At 35.3% G+C, this 25,586-nt stretch overlaps 1 protein-coding gene across 2 annotated transcripts; it reads left to right on the plus strand.

The window, feature by feature from the left end:
- Positions 1-3,634: 3,634 nt before the first annotated feature.
- Positions 3,635-25,344, plus strand: LOC110098801 (ubiquitin-like protein pmt3/smt3). Of its 2 annotated transcripts, none has more exons than XM_020825730.2 (6): positions 3,635-3,769; positions 3,837-3,918; positions 3,989-4,050; positions 4,162-4,307; positions 24,596-24,806; positions 24,983-25,344. In XM_020825730.2, exons 1-6 carry the CDS (start codon positions 3,767-3,769, stop codon positions 25,175-25,177), a joined length of 699 nt encoding a protein of 232 aa, XP_020681389.1. In that variant the 5' UTR covers positions 3,635-3,766; the 3' UTR covers positions 25,178-25,344. The 2 variants fall into 2 exon arrangements, with proteins under 2 accessions (XP_020681389.1, XP_028553696.1); XM_028697863.1 differs by having other exon boundaries at positions 3,693-3,769; positions 3,989-4,045.
- Positions 25,345-25,586: the final 242 nt, after the last annotated feature.

A 25,586-nucleotide genomic window follows, 5' to 3' on the forward strand; every position in this document is an offset into this window, starting at 1 on the left:
TGGAAAGGCTAAGATCTAATGTTTTGCAGTTTTATTTTAAGATTTTATGTTTTTACTTTTGTGATAGTGTTACTTGTCAATATAAATGTTTTCCTAGCTATATTTGATTGTTTTTAATTATAATTGTTTTCCACCTGTGTTAGTTAAACAATCTCCTATTCAATTTAGGCAACATTATTTTTTCAGGATTTTTTTCTCAAAAACTGTTGAATTGTTATTAAATTATTATTATTATTATTATTTTATGCTTGTGCCATTTAAAGTTAGCTATCTAAGAACGAAATGCTTATAAGATTTGTGGAAAAAACATGGACAATAATTCCATGTAAAATAATTTAGGAATCAACGAATATTATTGGGAACAATGCCTTCTATGAATGGACATGCTTTTATGTTGGTTTATAGAGTATGCCATTTAGAAGAATAGAGTAAAGAGGGGAGGAAGAAGATACTTATGCCCCTAACAACTCCTTGGACTATTTAATAGGCTTATAGTTAGTAAAATATTAGCTAAACATATGATATATATTATACTTCTTCTGGAGGAAGTAGAAGCTCTCTTGATCCAATTCTTAATATGAGGTTGATAAACATATCACAGCTTTCCCAACGCCATATTAACCCACTTTACAGTCTCCTTGATCTATAGATCCTTCTCAAGAAACTTAGAGTAGTTGGTCGACACCTGCGTCCACGTCCCTGCTCGAGCCTCCTGAGCCAATGTGGCAACCCCGCAAGAACACCTGAGGCAGTAACATCGGCCTCCCTTTCCCGACAATCAGCCCCCGGAGCTCTGCATGATACGCCACATCCATGAAAACATCCCACTCTCCAACCACAATGTAAACTATATTTCACCCTTCCCCTTCACATGCCCATTAGTGGTCTGCTACCAATTCCACTTCAAGAAAGAAAGAATTGCTCTGCATCCAATAATCCCCAAGTTGTGGTGATGAAAGCTCAACTCAGCTTGTCTATGGAATGATCATTCTGTTGTCAACTCCTTCCAGTGATCTTTCATATCAATTTAGTAATTTAGTTGTCTATCCTTTCCAGTGGCCTTTGATTATTAGGTATTTTATACTTTTGTTAAGTTGGTCTTTGATATCATTTTAGTACTTTAATTGTCTATCCTTTTAAAGTGATTTTGGAATTTTTATTTAGTGAACTTGTTCGGGCTTTCTGGTGCCTGAATTATATTCGTGAAAAGTATTTGATGTGAATCAGCTGAATGATGGTTGTGTTAAGAAGTTCCAAAGAGGTTGGAGGGCTAGTGGTCATTGGATGATGGGTTGATAGATTACAACTTGAAATGCAACTACTTGCTTAATCGAGATTGTTTTGTACATTGCCAAGTCTAATCTGATGCTATAAAGAAAATATTAATAGTAATCATGATCCCTGCTACGTTCCTCATATGCGTCAGACATATTAAAGATAATGATAGTTTCATTTATAATTATTATTGGATTTTCATTGAACAAGCAATGTTAAGAATCTTAATGCTTTATGAATTATACAATCATTTAATAATAATATCAAATTGAAATTATATTATTTGGTGTATTTTGTTCCCATAATTGAAGTCGGTCGGTCGAAACTATCAAAAGATCTTATTAAAATTAAAGATGTAATGATAACTCCGAAACTTATTTCGGCAATTGAAATCATTCCTCTAAAAGGATCCATACAACATCAAATTTCTAATTTATAAAATAAATTATGAATAGTTGGTGAAGGAAATTTTAAGAAAAAAACTTTAAAAAAAATATTTTAACAAAAAACATAGAAGAAAGCAATAATAAGCCATATTAACCCTTGAAGGAACTAACTCGAATGAAACAAAATACTTATGAAACATTCATCATAGTCCCTATTCCGAGCAGCCAAACCAATAGCCAACCGCCCAATTAACTTTGAAGAAGCAATATAATACCAAACTTTAACAGATTAACCAAAGGCAGCACAAAAATTCTCCCAAAACATTTGTTAAATAACAAGTCATCACCACATAATTAATCCTGAACACAGCAGATAACCAAATTCAACACAAAAAACTCACAAATACTGTTAGATAAACAACTCTGACACAAAATTATTCGCTTACTGGCAGAAGGCCAAAGCCAGCACAAGAACATTTGCAAATACTGGCAAATAAATAATGCCATCACAAAACTACTCACAACAAATGCAGAAAAAACCAAAGCCAACACAAAATTCTTAGAAGCACTAGCAGATTAATCATGGCCAATCCGAACGACCTTCACCTAAAACTCCTCAGAAAAGCAACTACTTCATAACATGGAATAATTTCCCATAAGTAATTTTTGTTAGAATTTCATTCTTAATAAGCCTTTCAACAGATTCTTTACTATTAGTATTACAGCAAATCTTCTATTGTTCATGTCTCTCCTTAAAAAATATAACTTGCATCAAGAAGTACAAAAAACTAATTTTTTTGCATCCTTCTCTATATTTGAGATTGAAATAAAGTCTAAGACTTGAAGGAAAGTAGGCCTAAGAATACAATATTGTAATCCAAAAACCAAATAAAAAATAATGAAGAAGGAGAAACCAAACTCAAAGAAGAGGGGTATGAGTTTCATCAGCATTAGCACATAAAACACAAGCGTGGTGAACATTTAAATTTATTTTTGAAAGAATATCTACAATTTTCAGCCCTTTCAACATCGCCATCAAAGCATGCAAGAAAAAAGGAAAGCAAACCTCTTATGCCATATGAAAGAATATCATTCCATATGAGTAAAACCATCATAAAATGAAGCATAAAAATCTTAAAAGGTGGAAGAAGCACCTCACCCCAGGATATATCATATGTAACTTTATTAGAAATGGAAATATTAGAAATATCCAAGCAAACATATTCTAGAAAAAAAAAGGCCGCAAATTCCAACCATATGGCATAAGAGTATGTGTGAAACAAAATTCTCACCAGTCCGTATTCCCTCAAAATAAAAAATGTTAGGAAAGCCTTTTTGAGCCAACCCTTCAGAAGTAGAATTAATCTTAATACTACTTATATTTTGCCTTACACAAATTCTAGAATAAAAAAATCCAAATCATCTTCTCCACAAAGAGACCCATTTAGCTTTAGACCTCTGAAAAAGCCAAGAAGCCCACAAAGATATATTATAATTAAGGAGTTAACTTTCTTTAAAAAAACATCCAGCTGTTGATCAAGAGGATTAAATTGAATATTATGTAATAGAAAACTTTATTTTTTATATAGATAATTCATAGAGGTAGAGACAAATTTGGAGGAGATCCAAGGCTGAGCTTTAATTTTACATTTGAACTTATATAACTTAGAATAAAGAACATTAATTGGGCTAATAACAGGGACAACAACAAAAATATCAACAAGTAAATCCCAAAACACAGATTTTTTACCCCAAAATTATTTAAAATTAATTTATGCCTAAGAATAAATGTGTTTATAACAAAGCAGAAGAGTAGAATGATCAGAGCATCTAGACTTTTCCACACAATAATAAGAAGAAAAATATTTCAATCAATAATCGTTAATCAAGATTCTATCTAGCTTAATATGAATACGAAATCACTCCTCTTAATATGAATAGGGAATCACTCTGATTAATTAGGGAAATTAATTTCTTCACCGAAAACAAAAAGGCATGAAAAATAAAAAAATAAAAAATACTAATCTAATAACAGCCGATCCTGATTTGTTTCCCGTCGATTTCTCAGCGGGAAGTTCCTCAAGTTCTACTCTTGTCCTTAGCTAATGGTAAAATATCTTGCGTTCTCGCTCTCACTGCTATTTGGGACTATGATTAATAAATGTCTGGCGGCAGGACAAATCCGACGTAGAAGAAGAATTTGCGCCTCTCTTCGATTACAGCGGCGTCCACTCGGCCGGTTTACATAGCCTCAGCGGTACATCATCCTTCTCATTGATGTTTTACATGATTCTTCTCTCGTAATCAAATTACTGAGGTATCTGTAGATGATGACTTGGATGATTCTCCTGTGGTTTCGAATGGGAGCCGGAAGAGGAAAGATTGTAAGGCAAGTGAATTGTTACTTTTCCAACGGATTCACCCTTTTTTGTGTTAACCTAAATGTGTCGGATTAGTATTTTCTCGCTTTCTTTTTGGGTGAAAAAACTTGAATGGTCAGGAGGTTGTAAATATGCTTGACGAGGAGGGTGAGGACGGGGATGAGAAGAAGAAAAAAGAAGAAGATGAGGACTGGATGCCTCCTCCACCCAAAATGAGATGCATAAGTTCAGCTGTTTTTGAAGACAATACTTTAAAAGCGTTGAGGTATTTATATATTTACAACTTTCATGTGTGGAATTTTTGTCAACAGTCACCCTACAATGATCTGCAGCCAAACTATGCCATGTTCTACTCAGGATGAGTCACGTCAAAGGTCACCCTATAATGATCTATAGCCCCTCCTAGATAAGATTTTAACCATTAACCATTAACTTTGAAAGATTGGGCAGTTTTTCTATTCTTAATTTCTATAGTTTCATATGGATATACCTCTATTACTGTGAATGGACCAGACCACTTCAACTTTAACTTCTAAAGAAATAATTTCAATCTTAAATTATAGAGAATTACTTATTGTCTAGGTTTAAATTCTTTTGTAAGAAGCTTCTATCATGCTATTTTTTAATCTAGTTCATATATAATTTGGTATTCTCATAAACTTCCGCTATAATTTTTTTCAATTCATTCAATTGTAGTAGTCTTTTTTCAACAACATCCTTTAGGTTGTAGTTTAATTCTTTAACTGCCTAGTAAACCTTATGTTCAAATTCCAAGGTAACTGAAAAACTTTTCCATAAATTAACCTATAGCTATGGAGATATATCTATTAGGCTCTTAAAGGCTATTCTATATACCCAAAGTGCATCATCTAATCTATGAGCGCAATCTTTTCTATTTGAATTTACGGTCTTTTCTAAAATTCTTTTAATCTCTCTATTGCTTATCTTAACTTGACCATTAGTCTGAGAATGATAAACAATTTCTATCCTATGTTGAAACTCATATTTAAAAATTAAGTTCTCCACTCTCCTATTATAAAAATTGCTTCCCCTATTACTAATGAGTACCTTGGATGTTCCAAAAATATACTTGAGTTGTACAGTCTGATTGGGTTGACTTGTACTCTCATCATACTCCTTAGAAGATATCTTAATAGACTGGATTTCATTTTAGGTTAAAGTAGAATTGAGGAAGAGCTGCTCCTTCCCAGTGTCTGCTAAGACTCCAGTTCGGATATACAAAGAATAAGCTAGATAATAATGCCTAAAACTTACAAAAGTGGATCCTCTAATCATATGCAAAAGGGATTGGTGAATTATTTTTCCTACATCTATACTAAAACATGTCTATATAGCATAGTTAAGGAAAGCCCTATCCTTAGTAACCTTGCTAATATTAGTATTTAGTACTAAGCATTAAGCTAACATAAATGAAATAATATGTTTTGGCTTATAGGGTCATGGCTGGAGTTGAAAACCGTGATGAAATGCTTTTCGATTGTCAAATACTTATGGTAAAAGTAGTGTTAAAAGTGATCAAAGTTCCTTCTAATCATTCTGTAAAGGTGTGCTAGGAAGTAGCAACCTTCTTTGGTAACGATACTTATCAAGATCCAGAGCTAAGATAGACTCCATGTCCTTCATAAGTTTGGCTTCATCAATAAAAATATACTTCAAATCAATTCTTGATAACTTGTATTGATCATGCATGACAAACTCATAGGTAGTCACAAGTGTCTTCAAATGTTGCATCTCCTCTTTTTCCCCCAAAATTTACACCTCCCAATCCTCTCTCATCATCCCTATATTAGGGATCCCCCCACTTGTCCAATCAGCGGTGCCCTTGCCTCTGATGATGTCGTCTTGGTTTGAAACTCTAACATCCTTTTCATCATCTCTTCCATATTCAAAAGTCTGCCCCGAATTGCTGACATTTGCTCTCCAAATTCAGATTTCAGATTTTCAACTTCCCCATCAAGCCTCTCCTCCAACGCATCAACCTTCTTAGCCGTCATAGATCCCAAAAAAGGTGCTTTCATACCAATTGGATAGGAATTTGATCTCCACACAACAAAACCAGCAATAACAAAGAGAACACACAACAAAAACCCGCGAGATTAATTTTTATATCGACACAACAAATCAACAAACAAGTTGATCAATTATTCGAGAGGTTGATCGACTCTCCCCAAAATTAGGCGTTGCTAGGAACAAATCCAAAGAAAACTACAATCAATCATAGTTCACATAATAAAAATAAAACAACCCAATTAACCCTAATATAAACCTTCTTACTTCCCTCCCAAATCTGAATTCAAATAAACCATCTTTCCCTAAATATGCCTTTCCAATTTCCTCCAAAATATGAATTCAAATCAGCCCTCTTTCTCCAAATGAACCTTTCCTAACTCCCACCCCCAAATCTGAATTCAAATCAGCCATCTTTTTCTAAATACACTTTTCTAATTCCCTCCCAATTTTTTAAGTTTTCTGTGGTAAGTAATTAAAGTGGAATTAATCCCCTTTGCTCTTCTTGACTGCCACCCACCCTAGTGGGGCCCACAGTTAGTGACAAGGAGCTAGTTACAAAGAAAGAAAGTCAATGGAAACATCACAATGGAAAAAAATTCTTCTTGAGGTTAAACTTTTGAACTCCTTATTTGTCAATTAGAATTCCATGGTTTGAGAAATGAAACCATGCATTAACGAGTTAGACTTAGTTTACTTTTCAAATTACTAGAGAACATATTATGTTCTTATTGGTGTCATCATCATAAGCATGATTTGACATTTGAAATGAATTAGAAAACAAAATTTAAGATTTTGCATTTTTAATTGTTATGAACTTTCAGATTTCTGTTACAAAAAGATACAACTAAGATTTGATAACTTTCATGTATGGCCATAATAAATTTTCTATGTACTATTATATTTTCTAAATTTTAAGTTTTCAGTGCTTTCAACAAATTGTGTACTTTCTCTATATATACTGTTTTATCTTCAGAAGATAGCTCCAACTTTGCATCAACCTAAAATGTAGGTTGGTGTCATGGTTGGATGTAATCGCCCTCATCTTCATATGCATCATTCTAAGTATCTTTATACTCCCAATTTGTGGTTGTAATCTACTTTTGTTTTTGAGAAGTTAAATTTAGAAATGCCATTTTTTGTGTGAGATTGTAGATGTTCCTATTTAATATTTTCTAGTCTACCATCTCTATCCTCTATGGAAGAAATAGTGGCTTCTCTTTATCTAATTTGGATGTTCTTTAGCCTTAACAACATCTAGGTACAGGGTTCTAATTTTCACCATTTTAAAATTTTCTCTCAAAACCTACAAGTCGAAGATCTATTATCTAATACCAAATTATGATCCATAATCTATTATGGGTCTATTCTTCTCAATGGGTTAGATCACAATATAATGTATTTATGGTAGAGTTTGGATTCCTTTAATCGTGGTTTAAAATTATAGAAATGATATAATGTTGTCGGATCAAAGAAGTTTAAGTGAAGTATTGGTGATGTGGACATCAGACCCTTAATGTTCCCTCAGAGATGTGACCGATGATCGACGGCTATGATGACGCCTTTTTTTATTTCAATTATATGTGATGTATTTATTTATTTTTTTTTCTTTTCCATTTATGCCCTTGCTTAAGGGATTAGTTCTTTGTAAGCCCCGAGGGCATTGTTGTCTTTTATTTTTTCCTTCTTGTATTTATCTATTTAAGCCCCTCCTCTTCTTGGAGAAGGGCTAATGAAGATTATTATGAAAATTTCTGTGTTTTACTCTTGTGAGAGCTTGAGAGTTCTTGGAGAGAGGTTCGAGAAAGTCCCTTGGTGAAGGGCGACGCAATGCCCACCAGTCATTGGAAGAGTCCGTGGCTCGTGGTCGTTATCTTTTCCCCTCGTCTTTCTTTCCTACCCGCCACCATCCCCACTTGCTCCCAAGCTGCCACCTCCCTTTCCTCCACCTCCTTCCTCAAATTCGGCCACCACCAATTGTTGAGTTAGGAAAGAGAAGCCCCAAGATTTGAAATTCAAATTTTGAATTTCAAAATCTTTCCTAATTTGCCCCCGCCATATTTGGAAAGTTTTGAATCTCATTCAATTTAATTTTATGCTAAAGCCTAGTAATAGGAAGAGTTGAGTGAAGGTTTCCTTGTAGTAGCTAGTCTTATTGTTAACAAAGGGATCTATTGTTGAGACCATTCACGTATGCAAAAGTAGATTAAATTGATTGATTTTTATGCTCTTCACTTCTAGGCACGCAATTAACCAACACTATTTATCATTTTAATATTTTATGTTATCGTTCAAACCAACATGAGATCTTGCTTATTATTGTTCTCTAAAACTAAACGTGCAAACGTCCTTTAAGCATCTCATCTTCGCATGGATTGTATCACATCAATTGGACAAAACTTAAAACCTAGCATGCACAAGAGAATAACTTAAGAGAGCTGTAACTGCCAATCGTACAAGCCTTAGAGGCCTTCTACTCCTTGTATGTTTGTTGCTCGCCTCTGTTTGTCCCATTTTTTAGTATAAAATACTGGTCAAGCACATTTTTTCTAACTATAATAGAGAACCAACAACAACTACAAGACTTTAATCTTTCCTTGATGGATGTAAAGTTGAAAAAATAGTAGAATTTCTATGTTTTGTGCTCTAGCAACACTTTACATGCTTAAGCAACAGGGACTAGGGTATTTAACGAGTATGAAGAGGAGAGGAGAGACTTAGTTTAATTAAAGGGAATAATTTGTCTTTATTGATTATTTCCCATTAGCAAATACGAATGCTTATTTATAACCTACTAAAGCTATCCAGATTAATAAAATAACCTAACATAATTTTGTCCTTATATAAATGCATATCACAATTTGTTTAATCAATTATTAAAGGAAAAAACCTATAGAATATTCCTAAGAATTATTCTCTATTTGATTTGGCATCTAGGGGGAATTTTATGCATTTTGATTTTCAACAGCAGCATGATTTTCCATTGAATATGTATGATTTTGATGCGAATTTGAAAGTTTGTGCTTGACTTTGTGCATTCGAATGCTGAATTGTGTTAGAAAATCCAACACCCTAACACTTCCTACATTAGATTTGTATATCTTTAGGCTGTAATATAGTGTCTAGATGTAAGATACAATGACTAGGGTAGTTAACAAAATAAATAAATAATTCAATTTAGGCATATACATTAATTTATGATTTTGGAGGAACTCAGGATAATTATCATTTTATTGTAGATATAAAATTTATATTGGGTGATAAGGTAATGATTTATTTAAGTTTTGAAAGGTTTTCCACAAGAATCCTCAGCAAATTGACTGAGAAAAGCAAGATCATGTAAAAGGATAATTGGGATTCAGATGGATACAAACAAGTTAGAAAATTTTAAAAATTCTAGCATTATGCTGATTTTTATTGTATTTAATTTAACTTATATTTCATGAACAATTAACCTATACTTAAATTCATGTCTCTTTCTCTCTTCTCCCACTACTAAAAAAATAGGCTTTCGCAGCACTTTTTTAACCCTACAGCAGCGGTCTTAACACCTACAATTTAATTTGCAGCGGTTTTAAAACCGCTGCATATCCGCTGTATTTGTTATCGTTGCAAACAGCTTCCGTAGCGCTATTAAAACCACTGCCATAGAGATAGCTTTCATAGCGGTTACTTTAGCAGGGGTAATAACCGCTGCAATTTTCTGGGATTGGATTTTTAGCAGCTGTAATAACCGCTGCTAATTTATACCTAAAATTTGTGGTGTGATCTTTAGCAGCAGTAATAACCGCTGCAATTCTAGAAAAAAAAAAATACAAGCACGCATTTGGACATCAAAACCAATTTTAATCACATTACAGAAAAGTAATTTGAATTACACCAATGGTTCATATTACACCTCAACCATCCCATTGTGCATATAAAATTGTTGGATAAATCATTTTCAACAATAACAACATTAAAACGACATGACTTTTATTACAAAATTACATGAAAACAAAAAATGCAAACCAGTCAAAGTAGTTGCTGAGATGGAAAAACAATGGGGTTAATCACTGATAATCTAAATCAAAATACCATCAATAATAAAGATAAATGAGAATCTTGATGATAAGATAACAGATATAGAATCCAGCACCATTTTCCAGGTGACATGTGAGAAGCTAACCAACATTCCAATTTCTTTATTTTTTTTTTTGGGGTAAGATTCCAATTTCATTAGAATAGTAGACAAATGTTATACCCAGATTTGCTTTGGACGACCTCAAAGCGAAAGAAAAAAAAAGAAGAAATGTAGAACCTCGTGTAACTTAATAGTCCTTTCTAAAAAAAATGTTATACCCAGGGCAAGAACTTGTCAATCTTTCCGTATTTCTCTTTTTCTATTCGGTTTTTCTGTAATTAATCTTTCAATTCCCTCCTATTTCTCCGGTCGCTGAGCTTTGAAAGCAGAAATTGAAATAAAAATTTCATCACTTATGTTTTTAATGTCCAATATTTTGTACATATGAAACTAAGGAAACAAAAAATCTATTTGGTACAATAACATCAAGAAATTATGATAAAAATTGTCAAGAAGAATTTGGAATGAAAATGACAAAAGTTGACATGCTTCACAAACATTAGTAAACTTGGGCTAAACAAAAATTTTTATAACATTTCAAAACAAACTATTAACCATACATAAAGAAAATATCATGCCCATTACTTTTACACCTTATCATCTTCTACATGTTGGATTTCAACTAAGCGAGAATTGATCATTGTCACTCTGTTAATAATATAGAATTCATTAGTAAAAACGAAAAAGATAAATAAATCAATAAATACCATAGTTGAACTTCTACATACCATAGTTGAACTTCCTGGTGGTGTATGTTGTTGCTGGTTATTTTCCTTCAATTGTCTCACCTCGCTTTGCAATGTTCGCACCACCTCCTCAAGTTTAACAACTCAATCAAATGCAGTATTGCCTCCACTGCTACTTCCTGGTGTCGTGGTGCTCTGAGGAAAATATCGACTTGGAGTGACCCCAAAACCTTGTGTCCGTAGTCTTCTTGGGTGTTCTGGCCCCATGATCGCCTTGAAGGCTTTCTCATTGGCCTCGAAATTTCCATCTTCTGGCATCAACCCTTCTTCGGCAAGCATTTCAGAAGCATGTACCTAGATTCATAAAAAAATATTTATATAGTATTAACAGGGAGAAAAATAAATTTAAGTATACATATTATAAACTCATCATGTGAAATGCCTAAGATTTTACCCATTTTTGCCTGGCCTCCTCAGATGATGATCTTAACACATCATAGATGTATTGTTTTGCTTACCTCATTAGCCGAATCATGGCTGGTTAAACTTGGTGATATTTTATTTGTCACATTTTATATTTGATCATGAAAGTCGTGACACGTATGCGTTTTTCCTTCGATCTCATGCATTACTCTATGATTCCTTCTCATGAATTTGGGTTCAATTCGATTGCGTGTGTTGCATCGTGATCGTTTTCTACAAATGATTGCTCATGTTGCGTCCTGAATGTGTGCCTTTTGTGGATTGTGTAAGTTATGTCATGATCACGCCCTTTGTTGATTTCATGCATTTTGTTGTGATCACATCCCCAACTAACTATTAACTAAATTGATTGACTATTACTTGACTAGATTGAATAAATTTGTGCATGATGACTATTTCAAAAAATTTGGCAGCATTAAAAAAAAAAGGTTAACATTTAAACTTTTTTTTTCCATGGTTACTATATACACCTAGTGTATTCAAGTCTAAATCATACACACTTTCATTTTCTTTGTCTAACACACACACTAGACTCGAGTGAAATCCTTACATATAGATTTTGTTGATTCTAGTTTGCATATTAGATCTAATCCATGTGCATCACCGTGCATTGACCCAATTTATCCTAGAGTACATATTAGGTTTGACACACGAGTAAACTTATTTCAGCCTAAAAGGTTTCAAAACATGTTTTAAGTTGCTCTATCGGCTAATTCACATCGTTTAGCTCACTTATTCTAGTTTGCATATTAGATTCGACTTGCTTGGCTAATCCAAGTTTGTACCTCATTTGGTTGAGTGCAGTTCACGTACCATGATTCCTCACGTCTCGCCTACAATATATGTAATCATGACATGGTTCCTAAATCACTTTGAAATGATCCTAACAAGATGTGACACATCACAGATTTTTTATGTTGCTCTCCTGGTTAACCGGATCATGTTTTGTCAAACTTGTTGACATCTCACATGTCATATTCTCCATTCGAACACACTCTTCGTACCATAATCGTGTTTTGTATTCGATCATGCATGCCACGTCGTGATTGCGCTCCATTTGTTTGTCATGTCACAATTGCACTCTATTTGTTTGTCACGTCACAATTACAATCTCTGTTCCATTCGTGCCGCAATTGCATTATTTGCTTAAGTACACAAATAATATGATGGCATTTTAAATTTGATTGCACATTACGTCGCAATTGCCTCCTCTATCGATCCCATGCATTGTGTGGTGACCACATCCCTGCTCAATAATTGACCTAATCAGTCGACGTTGGCTTGACTTGATTGATTAGATTGCATGCTATGACTATTCTCAAAATGTTAGCTTCATTTAAAAATATGGGTTGGCATTTAAAATTTTGAAAATCTGGTTTGGATTCAATATCACAAGTAGAGTACTTTTGCTTGGCATCATTTAGCTTTCTTGCCATAGAAGGCTATTGGGTGATTGTTGTTGGCTCAATATGCCACCTATACCAATCCTATATGCATCATAGGATGATACTTCAAAGGCCTTTGTGAAGTAAAAAAAATTTAAACTGAGGCAAATGTCATAAAGACCTTCATCTGCTCTAAGGTTAACAACATTTTTCTTTCTTTATGATATCGGTGATAGGAGCAACAATGACGTCAAAGTTCTTGATGAATCTCCTATAGAATATGGTTTGGCCATCGAAACTCTTAACCTTAATGTAACTGGTGGGATTGGCCTATCTAATATTGGCTTAACCTTAAAGGGATAAGATGTACAACCCCTTGCAGATACAATGAATCCTAAAAATAACATCTCTATTTGTAGAAAAAAATAGTTCTTTAGGTTAATATAAAACTTTTTCTTTTTATGTGCCTCAAATACCAGCCTAAGGTGTCTAAAAGCCCAAATTCATTTGGACTAAAAATGAGATGTCATAAAAGAAAACCACTAAAAATTTCTGAATAAATGACTTCATCAGCCTCATAAAGGTCTTTTACGAGCATTGGATTGGCCAAAAAGTCATGATAGGTCAAAAGGCATGACTAACTACATAGAGATCATATGGGATCTTAAAGCTAGTCTTCTAGTTGTCTCTTTCCCTAATCTTGATTTGGTGATATCCACTTTTATGATCTATCTTGGAAATGTAGTTAATCTTAGAGATAAGGTATAACATGTCATCAAGCTTGTTACATGAATCTTATTCTTGATGGTTATCTTATTGTGGCTCTACTATCCACACGCATCTTGTATGTGTCATCCTTCTTTGGAGTTACAAGGGAAAGTATTGCACAAGGGTAAGGCTGTATTGAAGGAAGCCTTTTGCTATGTACTTTATCTATTAAACCTTCAACTCAACATGCATAGTTGGGTTAATTCTACCATAGGGAAGATTTGAGAGCAAAAGTAAAAGTAGTGAGGAGAAGTCAGCAAACTCTCTCTTAATGGTGCCAAATTCAACCCTCTCTATCCTAGGGATAAGTGTAATCATGGTAGAATTAGATGCACATTCATTTCTCACAATAATACGAGTCCCAATTGCTAACAATTGTAACTTAACATTCTTCATAAAAGTGAGTTTAGACTGTATGATATAGAAGGGTTTGTGGAGTTGTAATATTCTCTCCTTGCTTGAGATTTAAGAGCTTAATGGTTTTGTTTTAATATGTTGACCTGCTGTGTAACAAAAAAAAAAAAAGAAAGAAAAGAAAAGAAAAAAAATCAAATTACTCACCTGCCTTTTGCCATCCCACGACCTCGGCACGTCGCTCGCACGTCCAAGTCGCATCCTCGCACGTTGAGACCGCACGACTCTCGCGTCGTTAAAGAGATGGAGAGCTCACAGTCATTGGCTCTTCCGCAAGCTCTCGCCCTCGCTCCCCAATCTCTCCTTCACGCTGCTCATCTCCGACTCCTGCGACGACTTTCCCTTGCAGTCAGATCGGAGTTACGACATTCTGATCGGAAGCAGGCACGGGAGCACGCTCGCTGTGGAGTAACTTTCTCCGTTTCGCGCTCTCCCACGGCTCCTTCGTCTCTGTTCGACTGTGCTCCACTGGCGGCATTCCCTCCTTGTCGGATCGGAACCAGGACACTTTGATCGGAAGCGGACGGGAGCTCCGCATGCTGTGAAGATGGCTGTGAGATAACTTTCTCCCTATCACGTGCTTCTTCGACTCCTTCGTGGCTGGTCTGACATCGCTCCTTCTCCGACTTTCCTCCCTGCGGACCGGAAGTTAGACATTTTGATCAGAAGCAAGCAGAGGAGGTCGCTGGAAGTGAAGGTAACTTTCTCCCTGCTCACGCGCTTCTCCGGCCAAAATCCCGTAAATCTCCCGAACGAAACAGAGAGAGGGAAGGAGAGATTTTTTTTAATTATAATTAATTATATTTATTACTATTAATTATATTTAATTTTAATTAAATGATTATAATTAATTAATTTTTTAATTAATTATAAATAAATTTAATTGAAATTAATTTTAATTAATAATTTTTTTAATTATTATTAATTAATCATCATTTGTTAAAGTTAATTAATATGAATTAATTATAATTAATTAAATTTAATTATAATTAATTATTTTTAATTAATTTTACTAAATGTAATTAATTATTTTAAAGTAATCATAATTAATTATGAGTAAATTTAATTAATTAAGAATAATTATAATTGGTTAAAAAAAGAAGAAACTGCCCTCTCCTTCCCTCGATCCGCATGTCGACATCGCCAACAACCCCGCGGAGGTATGAATTCTCTAAAACTCAGATTCTTTCCTTCGTTGTATGCGGCGGACCGGAAAACCGCCTATACACGCCTTTATTGCGCATGTGGTGGGAAGAAAAATCACGGCCGCGATGTCCTCGAAAGAGGGCACCTACCATGCACGCCTTTAGTGCGCGTGGTGGGAAGGCCCAGTTTTCTCGTAGTTTTCCCCTAAACGGGGGAGACGCCGGGAGGTTGCCGAAATTTCAGGTGAAATATTACTCTACTCGGGACCTGTTTTGAACTCAAAAGAGCAAGCATTTAGACTTCAAATGAACAAAAATGGGACTTGCACCTGAACTCAGAACAAAACTCAAATGATTTCTAAAAATCAAATCCAAGTAATAAAATGAAATCAAATTAGCACTAAACCCAAATTAATACGAATTTGAACTTGAACTTGTAAGTATCTGCCTCATGTCCAGATGAAATTGAGTATGCAATCGGACTCCAAAGAACTTCAGAAGACTCTGAACAAGCACTTGAATATATACTTGAACTTGAGGACTTGGACTGCATGGGACACTTGAACTTGTACTTTGAGCTCGAACTATATAACATTAAGTGGGGGTTATGAACTCCTACTCAAACTCAGATTGAACCCAAATTCAATTCAATTTGAACTCAAGCAAGAACTTGAGTTGGACTTCAAGAAGACCTGTACATTCTCGTTTGAATCGTTCTTTGTGGCTTTTCATTTACTGAGGTGTTCTTGCTGGTTGTTCTGTGGCATTGAGTTGTATCGATTGAATGTTTAAGATCGTCGAAGGCAATGCTTGAAGCAGTTTTCACGGTTTTCTTAAAATGCAACCAACAAAGGAGGACCGGCCTCTTAATGTGATGCTAATCAAAGATAACAAGCCTATTTGCTTCATAAGATGCAACGATGATCTTCCGTTTGAAATGGGAGTCAAATAGGAGAGGTTCATCAGGATCTTGAACCATACTTCAATACAAACAAACAACGGGGGACTCGTGGCGAATAAGACCTCGATGCAACGAACTCCTACGACAACCCTTACAAATGCCTGTAGATTGAGAAGGCAAAACTGGCATTTGATAGTGGAAGATCCGCCTATACAAACAAGTACAATCAACAAACCCACCTGAGATTGGTGAAAGGTGGACAAACGAGAGTCTCCTACGAACATTCCTAGGAGCTCGTAGCAAACACAACGGATCCTTACAAACAAATACGAGCCACTTGTGGATAACAACAGTGGGCATATCGTAAGCACCATCGAACCACTGTGGGCACAAGTACAAGTATCTCCTGCGACGATCCCTACGAGGTCAAACAAGTACAACAACCACCCGAGATTGGTGAAAGGGTTGATATGATGCAGAAGCAATGGGTCTTCTACAAATATCTTCAAAAGACCGTAGTTGATACAACCGGTCCCCTGCAAATGACTACTTGTGGATAACAACAGTATATTAGAACAACGAATCACTGTGGACACAAGTACAGATATCACCTACGACATTGGTGGTCAAGATCTTCAAGTATTTCGGGTACAAGGGCGACTCGATGACAAAAAGTACACTTCCTGTCAGAATGGAAATGAAGTTTGAACAAATTAGAACCAAACTTCATGGTGTTCCAGAATCTCTTCCTAGTTCTATAATTTAGAAAAAAACAGTTCTGGTGTCTACAAACACCGAAAATAACGAGCCCGCTACACCAAAGATCCTGAAAGGAGTTTTTTCCAAATCAGCAGTCTTTGACTCCAAAATCTAGAAAATCCTTCCCTGGTGATTGAGAAAGGGGAGCCAACATCAAGATGAGGAGATGCCTCATAACATCAAGACCATACCGCCACCGGATCTGCAACCTCTGTGCAAGCAGACAGAAGGCGTCTACAAATATTTCTAAATACCCCTGCACGTACACTATAAATTGTATACACATAGGTACACTAAAAGGGTATATAAAAATCACCCGCATGGGCCCCGACGAGCGTGTTATTGGTACACACGTGGCGGAAGGTAGCCGGCGGCCAAGAGGAAGGCCGGCGGGTTGGCTCCCTTGGATTTACTGCGGGATGAAGTTGGGGCTCGGATTTCGAATAAGCGGGGTGAAAATTGGGTGTTGGATGTGGATGTAGAAAGCACAAATAAGATAAAAAGAACTTAACCACGAGCCGCGGACTCTTCCAACGACTGGTGGGCCTTGCAATTTGCTCCCCTTGAGCTCTCTCCCTTCTCTAGCTCTCATGCAAGAAGAAGTAGAAACAAAACACAATTTTCATTCAAATATCCATTCATTAACCTCTCATGAAGAGGAGAAGGCCTTAAATAGCCAAAGGAATAAAGAAAAATACAAAGACCAAATTGCCCCTAAGGCTAACACATGACGAGGCCCTTAAGCAAGGGCATACATGGAAAGAAATACAATATACTCATAAAACATAAAACAAAATACAACAAATATAATAAAATCAAAAGTAGATCATGGTCGTAGATCATGCATGTCTCCTCGCGCTAAAACTCATGTAGATGTCCTCACCAATGAACTTCTCTACAATTTTGGTTTGTAGAGAGAAGGGAGAAGATGCAATATATGGATTGCAAGCTTATGAATGTCCTTGAACATTTGGTGTCCGAAGAGAGATAATTGCTCTCCTAAATTTGGGCTTAGGAGAACGAGAGGGTTTTCTACAACTCTTGAGTTGTAGAAGAGAGAAGCAACAAGCAACTTTTGGATTGCATGTTGAAAGGGATTCCTTGAACATTTGGTGTCCAAGGAGGAGTATTCATTTGCCTAATTAGTGGCTAAGCAAATGAGATGAAAGAATTCGATGCTTAATCTCAAGTTCAAGAGTTTACTACATCATGCATGGGAAGATTGGTGGTAGCTCCTAAGGCAAGTTTAAAGTCATGTGATGTTATATTTGGAATCTTGAGGAGGTTCCAATCAATATGCATGAAAGGGAAGATGATTGTTTGTTGGCTTTGTCTTAGCAAACAAATGATTGGTGACTTAGAATTTTTTTCTAAGTTCAAAGGCTCATATAATATGGTATTTGGAACCTTGAGGAGGCTCCACTTGCGATGCATGAGGAAGGAGAAACATGATTGCTTGTTGATTTTATCTCAACGAATATGATAGAATGCGCCTAGGATTTTGATCATAAGGCTACAAGATTCATGCAATCAAACATTTGGAGCTTTGAGAATGTTCCAAATATTATGCACGAAAGAGGATTCTCCATTCCTCCATGGATGTTTTGGATTCTCGGAAAGAGGGGATGCATACTTGAAAGGAATTTACCTATGTATTTAAGTGTATTTTGGACTCAATTCGAGAAAGGAAGATTGATTTCCTAAGGCTTTGGAGAGGTCTCTAAATCAATTTTGGCATGATTTAGAAATTTGGATAGGAGAGATCTATCCATATGACTTTTAGGAGATTTAAGATCAAATTGAGCATGATTTAAGAAGAACCTAGGAATGCATGCATGTGTAGATGATTCTCAAAATTAAGGATTTTTGTTAATTGAAAGCAATCAAGTATTTAGTTTTGTACAATGTTATACATGAACTTAATCAACAATATATTTTGTGGGATCTACAACATAGACTTTGAAAAGTTTATATGAAACCTCACAATGATTTGATATTTCTAATAGTTGACTAAATTCATATTCAAGCACCCACAAAACCTCACTAGAGTCCACAAACTTCACTATATGCACACTTCTTGCAACTTGTAACTCACTTTTTCCATGACTCGTACTTGAAAGAAGGGTGCATGCAATTTAGGTGAGTTTCAAGTTTATTCACATCCTCACGTACTTAAATTGCTTCAACAAACAATCAATTCAAGATTTGCATTCCACACTCTAAGTTTTGTATGGTACAAGATATAAATTTAATTGATTCTTCATGTTGTGAGATTGTTACATAGACCCTTGAAAGTCTATCACTCACAACGACTAGAAAGTCCAAATCAATTATATTCAATTCATGCATTAAACAAAACTCTAGAGATTATCAATTCAATGCCTGCAAACTCTTCTAAATTTGGGTGTCAATTTTGTCATGACAATGCATTTAAATGAGAAGTGCATGCAACTAATGACAATCAAAACCTATGCATCATCATTGACTTTGAGATCAAATGATAGCGTATACCCTATGGCATGATTGTAGATGACGGATTGGACACAACATGAGTGATATTTCATGCATTTGAGGGGTCATCGAATACAAATCCGACCACCCTACGCATATGGCATGCCTCTTTGACTCTCACAAGAGAACAAACAAACGGAAATCGCCAAATTTCTGTTGTTTTGCGGAGAGGACAGCGCACAGGTTTTGGGGAAGCAAACAAATGAAGTTTCTAAGGGACCTATGGTTTGGGGACGTCAACCACACATCAAATGGCTAGGGGGACCTTAAAGCTTTTCCTTAGTTTTAGGATTTTACTTCACCCGGGTTGTCCAAGCGCTCCAATCCAAGCTCCAAATGCTGTCCAAGCTCCTTTGAAGACTCCAAGCTGCTGTCCAAGCTCCTTTGAAGACTCCAAGCTTCTGTCCAAGACGTTCCCGAGCAAGAAGACCGCTGTACAAGCCGTTCCGGATGTCGCCGCTGCTGTCCAAGATGCTCCGGATGGAGAATTTGCTGTCCAAAATGCTCCGGACAGCAGTTTTTGCTGCCGACACCTCGCCGATGTTGGTATTTATGCTTAATAGAAGAGGAAGATCCTTGAGTTTGCTATCAAGATGTCCCCAAGTGCTGTCTTTGCTGTTTGGAGTTCACCGGAGAGGAGATTTTGGTGTCTAGAGTGCTCGAAACCACTGATTTTGTTATCTCAAGGTCACCAGAGTTGATTTGGAAGAAAGGTGAAGCCTTCCACCTCTTCATATAGGCAGTAGAAAAGAACTATAGCAGTTCTTTGTTCCAGATTTTAAGAGAGGGAGGAGAAAGACAACAACAAACTCTCAAATGACCTCAAATCTAGATGCAGGAAGATCTCTATACGCAGGAGGAAGTCCCGGGTGCTGCGATTTCCTTGCATGGTTCGACTACAAGTAGTTGGCTACCCCTCTTGGCTCAGACGCTCGCATGGAAGCTGCAAGGCTGCCTCCTCACTCGGCTGGAAGGACCACATGCGTCGGGGGGGGGGGGGGGGGGGGGATGATTCCGCTTCTCCCCCTTCTCCCTCTCTCGCCCTCTCTTTGCTTCGCATGGGACATATGAACACAAAAACGGGAGAGCCGCCCTTTCGCTCTCTTGGAGACCACGAGAGTGGCATGCCCACTGCCCAAATGCTCCAATTTGATTCCTCCTTGTGCAAAACAAGGGATTTGAGCAGGATTTTACTTGAAACTTGAGCCGTTCATTTCAATTTAGCCCAAATCAATCAATTTGGGTTGAAATTGAGCTCAAATTGGACTCAACTCAAACCGATTTGGGTCGGTTTGGGTCCGACCTTGTTAATTTTGCAAAATTAAACTTGAATCAGCATCGAATTGTTTCGAATTTGCGCTCGATGAGGATTGATTGGATTTGATTCGATTTTAATTTAATTTAATTGGGGTTTAATTTGGGCCGATTTTATTTATATGACGTTCGATCGAGGTTGGTTCATGCTCGATTGCAAAAATAAATGTCAGCAGTGATGCACAAGATTAAGTGAATTATAGAAGAAATAAGTTAATGTGTCATACTTCAAAATTGTGGGAGAGAGTTATGGAGCATAGGTTATGATGTGATACTAATGTTTCTCAAAATCAATTTGGATTCATGCCGGATAGGTCTACTATGGAAGCTATGCATTTATTGAGTGGTTTGATGGAGAAGTTTAGAGAGAATAAGGAGGATCTTCATATGATATGTTTTGATTTAGAGAAAACATATGATAAAGTTCCGAGAGAAGTGCTGTGGAGAGTTCTAGAAAAGAAATGGATTAATAATGCTTATATTTAAGTCATTAAGGATATGCATGTAGTAGTTGTTACTTGTGTTCAAACACAAAGTGGTTTGACCAAGTATTTTCCTATTTCTTTTGGATTACATCAATAAATCAACTTTAATCCCATATCTTTTTTCTTTAGTCATGGATGTTCTCACTAGACATTTTCAAGAGGTTGTACCCTAGTGTATGCTTTTTACTGATGATATTCTTCTTGTTGATAAGACTAGAGAGGGGGTTGAAGGTAAACTTAAATTATGGAGGTCAACCTTAGAGTTTTAAGGTTTTCGTTTGAGTAGATCTAAAACTGAATATATAGAGTGTAATTTTAGTAGTGGAATTGTGACTTTGGGTGAACAAGTCATTAATAAGATTGTACATTTTAGATATATTGGATTTATTGTTTAGAGTGATGGTAAAATAGATGGGGATATTATTAGTAGAATTCAAGTTGGATGGTTGAAGTGGAGGAATGCATCGTGCTTGTTGTGTGATAGAAAGTACCCCTCAAACTTAAGAGAAAATTTTATAAGATTATAGTGAGACCTGCAATGCTTTATGGTGTAGAATGTTGGCCATTAAAAGAGAGGCATAATATTAAGTTAAGTGCTGCAGAGATGAGGATGCTCAGGTAGATGAGTGGCTTTAGTCTTAGAGACATGATATGAAATGAGCATATACATGAAAAGGTTGGAGTAACTCCCGTGGAAGATAAGATTAGAGAGAGTCTCCTTAAATGGTTTGGTCACATAAAATGGCAGCCTTCCCATGATCCCGTTCGGAAATTAGATGAATTGGATTTGGCTTATGTTAGGAAAGAAAGGTAGACCTAAAAAGACTTGGTTAGAAAATATTAGAAATGATCTTTCTTTATTAGATTTAAATGAGAATTTGACTCTTAACAGGTTACAATGGAGAAAAATGATTCATGTAGCCGACCTCACATAGTGAAATAAAGGCTTGATGTTGTTGTTGTTGTGGATCAATTTAGTATCAAATCATAGTTAATTTATGTATGGTTTTCCAGCGGCAGATTTCAGCATTGTCCCTGTTTTTTTTTTTATTGTTTTCTGCATATTTCTGTCTTTATTCCCGAAGTCTCTTCTTTTCCCCTCAGATTTCCGAACAAATTCATGTCAATTCCCTCAATATCCTCCACAACGCCTTCCGAAATATCCACCAAAATTTTTCTGCTGCTCTCCACCGTATGTTTTACTATTTCTCTACCAAAATTTTAAAACTCATCCTCTAATAGAATTTTAAATTGAAATTCAAACTCTTTTTGAAAGACAAGTTCGAATTTAAAAAACTCAAGTAAAAAATTGTTACAATTTTTTTTCTTTCATACAACTTTTTCCACCACATTTTCCCAAAACCTTGACCTAGGTAGACTTATCATTAACTTATCTAAACCTGAACTAAACTCTTTCTAAACTCACAGTGAATGAAGAGAGCCTAAAATGGATCTTCCCAATTTAATGACCCAGTATCAAGTTGGACTCCAAACTGGGTTTTCTTGCTTCTCTTCCTGTTGTTTCATGAGGAATGCCGTTGTTGAATGAACTGGCTGGGGTCAACCATGGAGGTAGGTGTGTGCATTTGATCGGTTTGATCAGTTAGATTTTATGAATTAGCTAAATCATTTAGTTTCTACTAACATTCAGAAAAAAGAATCGTCCTTGCTATTTTTCAAACTGAAGTAAACTAAACCAAAATTTAATTTTTATTCAATTTGAACCAAACATTTGTAGAAGGATGTACCTTGGTGTATGTTTTTTTGCTAATGATATTCTTCTTGTTCATAAGAATAGAAGAGGGGGTTACAACAACAACAACAACATCATGCTTTTATCCAATGTGTTATTTTGAGTCAATTGTTCAAAGTGATTGTGAAATAGATGAGGATATTATTAGTAAAATTCAATTTGGATGGTTGAAGTTTAGGAATGCATTGGGTATGTTGTATGATAGAAAAATATCCTTCTAACTTAAGGGAAAATTTTATAAGTTGGTGGTGAAACTTGTAATGTTTTATGGCGCAAAATCTTGACAACTAAAAGAGAAAAAAAAAGTGTTGCACACATGAGGATGCTCATATAGATGAGTGCTTTTACACTTAGAGAGATAATAGGAAACGAGTATATACGTGAAAAGGTTGGAGCAGCCCTAATGGCAGATAAGATTAGAGAGTATTGCCTTAGATGGTTTCGTCATATAAAAAGGCGGCCTTCTCATGGCTTATATGTTAAGAAAGGTAGAGGTAGTCTTAAAAAGACTTGTTTAGAAGTGTTAAATTTTTTTATCAGACTTATATGAGAATTCAACTCTTAATAGGACACAATGATGAAAAAGGATTCATGTAGCCAACCAAACATAGTGATAAAGGCTTGTTATTGTTTAGTTTGATTTTATTCTAGATGAACCAAAATAAAATTAATTTAACAATGAACCTAATTGCCTTTTAGTTTAAACAACATATATTATAAACAACAGTAAGTAATTTTAACATAAATTTAAAGTTTTGATATATATAATGAATAATATTCAATGATCAGTTTGCCGCTTGCTTATTTACAACTAACTGCTTTAGTTGATTCAATATACGAAAAAGTTAGTATATTTTGATTTTGGTTTGGTTTTATAAAAACCAAAACACAATCAATAACTAAAAATCAAAGAAAGTTAAAATTACCATCAGTAACTCAATGAGTAAAAGTCCAAAATAGTCCCCGACTATTAGTAAATGTTCAATTTAGTCCCAAACTTTCATAATGTTTCAATTTAGTCCCCCAATTATTAGAAAATGTATCAATTTGATCCCAAGATCGAAATGAACAGTTAAAGTTAATCCCAACAGTTAAATGTGAGAGTATTTTGGGTATTGAAGTGTATGTGAGATTATATTATTATTTTTATATATTTTATTATTTATCATATTAAAATAAATATAAAAATTATAATGAAAGTTAACCGCATTTATTAATTATTCACTATTATTATTTATTATGGGATTAATTTTACATACACCATAATACATAAAATGTCTTCACATTTATTTTTGGGATTAATTTTAATTGTTACTTTTGACATTAAGATCAAATTCAGACATTTTCTAATAGTCGAGATACTAAATTGAGTCTTTATGTAAGTCTCGGATTAAATTGGACACTATTTTAAGCTTTTACTCATAACTCAATCAACATTTTAAAATCCGAATCAAACCAAACAAATAAGATGAAATAGGCTCAATTTTTTGTTTTATCTAAATGATGCACATCCCTAAGAGGTGGTTGAAGCAAGAACGTTGGGTTCATGATGATGATGAGATGAGCTATCAAATGGCCTGTGACATGTTCTGTTGACATCAAAATAGGATGACTAATTTCTGATAACATCTACGGCAACATTACCCGCTAACTGTGCCCATTTTCTGAAATATTCACTATACTTATGAATCCCCATGAAATGAATGACTTATATTTGTTCTCCAGTTTCCATGAGAAATATGATGTAACCTTTCCTTTAGTTGGTTTTCATTTTTCTCTATCTTGTGTTACTTCACAGATCAACGAAAGAGGAACTGGCATCACTTGCTGAAGCAGCTAAGGATCTGCTAAATTCTGCATCAGAATTCGGAAATAGTGATGTTTGCATCTTGGAAAATTCAGCCGAGGATACTAAAGAGGATAAATGTTTTGCAAAGGTTGAAAGAGAGAGAATTGTGATCTCAATCCTCGATGACAAGGGTGGACAGCAGCAGTTCCGGCTGTTCGTGGTATCTCATTTAACTTGATATCTGCATGCTCTTCTTTTTCTGGATTATTTTCTTGAAACCGTGAGGAAGATCAGATTTAGCTAAAACATAAAAATTGTCGTTTTTAACTGCTTGGATTTCCCATAGATGCTTCATAAATTTGATAGATGGAGCATATTATCTTTCCTTTTGTGTAGGATGACAAGTTTGAAAGGCTCTTTAAAACATATGCTGAAAAGGTGAAGGTGAAACCAGAAAGCCTCGTTTTCTCCTTTGATGGAGAACGTGTGAGTCCTACAGCAACTCCTGCAGGACTTGGTTTGGAGAAAGATGATATCATCGAAGTTAACGTCTTATCATCATTTGACCAGTGTGAATGCGTAGATAGATAGATTTTAACTTTTTATTTTTTGCAAGGTTTAGTGAGGAGTTGAAGATAATCTCTGCTTAATAGGGACTTGGCATGTTTTATAAATTATCTTTTTATTGCTTTTTTTTTTTTTTAAATTTCTGTATGAACAGCTAATTCTGAAGCAGTCATTTGAAACTCTTCCAGTTTTATTTAATGGAAAGAATGAAATTTCAGATGCATAACAAAGAGAATTTAATAAGTTTCTGGTTCTCAGATTCAACTTATTTCAATCACCGTAACCTTTTTATACTTTTTCATTGCGCTTTTAAACTTTTTTTAAATTACTATCGCATGGCAGGTGCTATGCTACTTTTTGACCTGTTACTGTAACCTGTATAAAATATTGTAAGAGAATAAAAGAGAAATCTAAAGTAGATGACATGAGAAAT

The sequence above is a fragment of the Dendrobium catenatum genome, unplaced genomic scaffold (genome assembly GCF_001605985.2).
Source record: "Dendrobium catenatum unplaced genomic scaffold, ASM160598v2 fragScaff_scaffold_1021, whole genome shotgun sequence".
In the NCBI taxonomy this organism is placed as follows: Eukaryota; Viridiplantae; Streptophyta; class Magnoliopsida; order Asparagales; family Orchidaceae; genus Dendrobium; species Dendrobium catenatum.

Coding starts and splice junctions, on each gene's coding strand:
- LOC110098801 (XM_020825730.2), top strand. Junction 4,051..4,161: donor GGAAGAGGAAAGATTGTAAG/GCAAGTGAATTG, acceptor TTGAATGGTCAG/GAGGTTGTAAATATGCTTGA. Junction 24,807..24,982: donor AGCAGTTCCGGCTGTTCGTG/GTATCTCATTTA, acceptor CCTTTTGTGTAG/GATGACAAGTTTGAAAGGCT.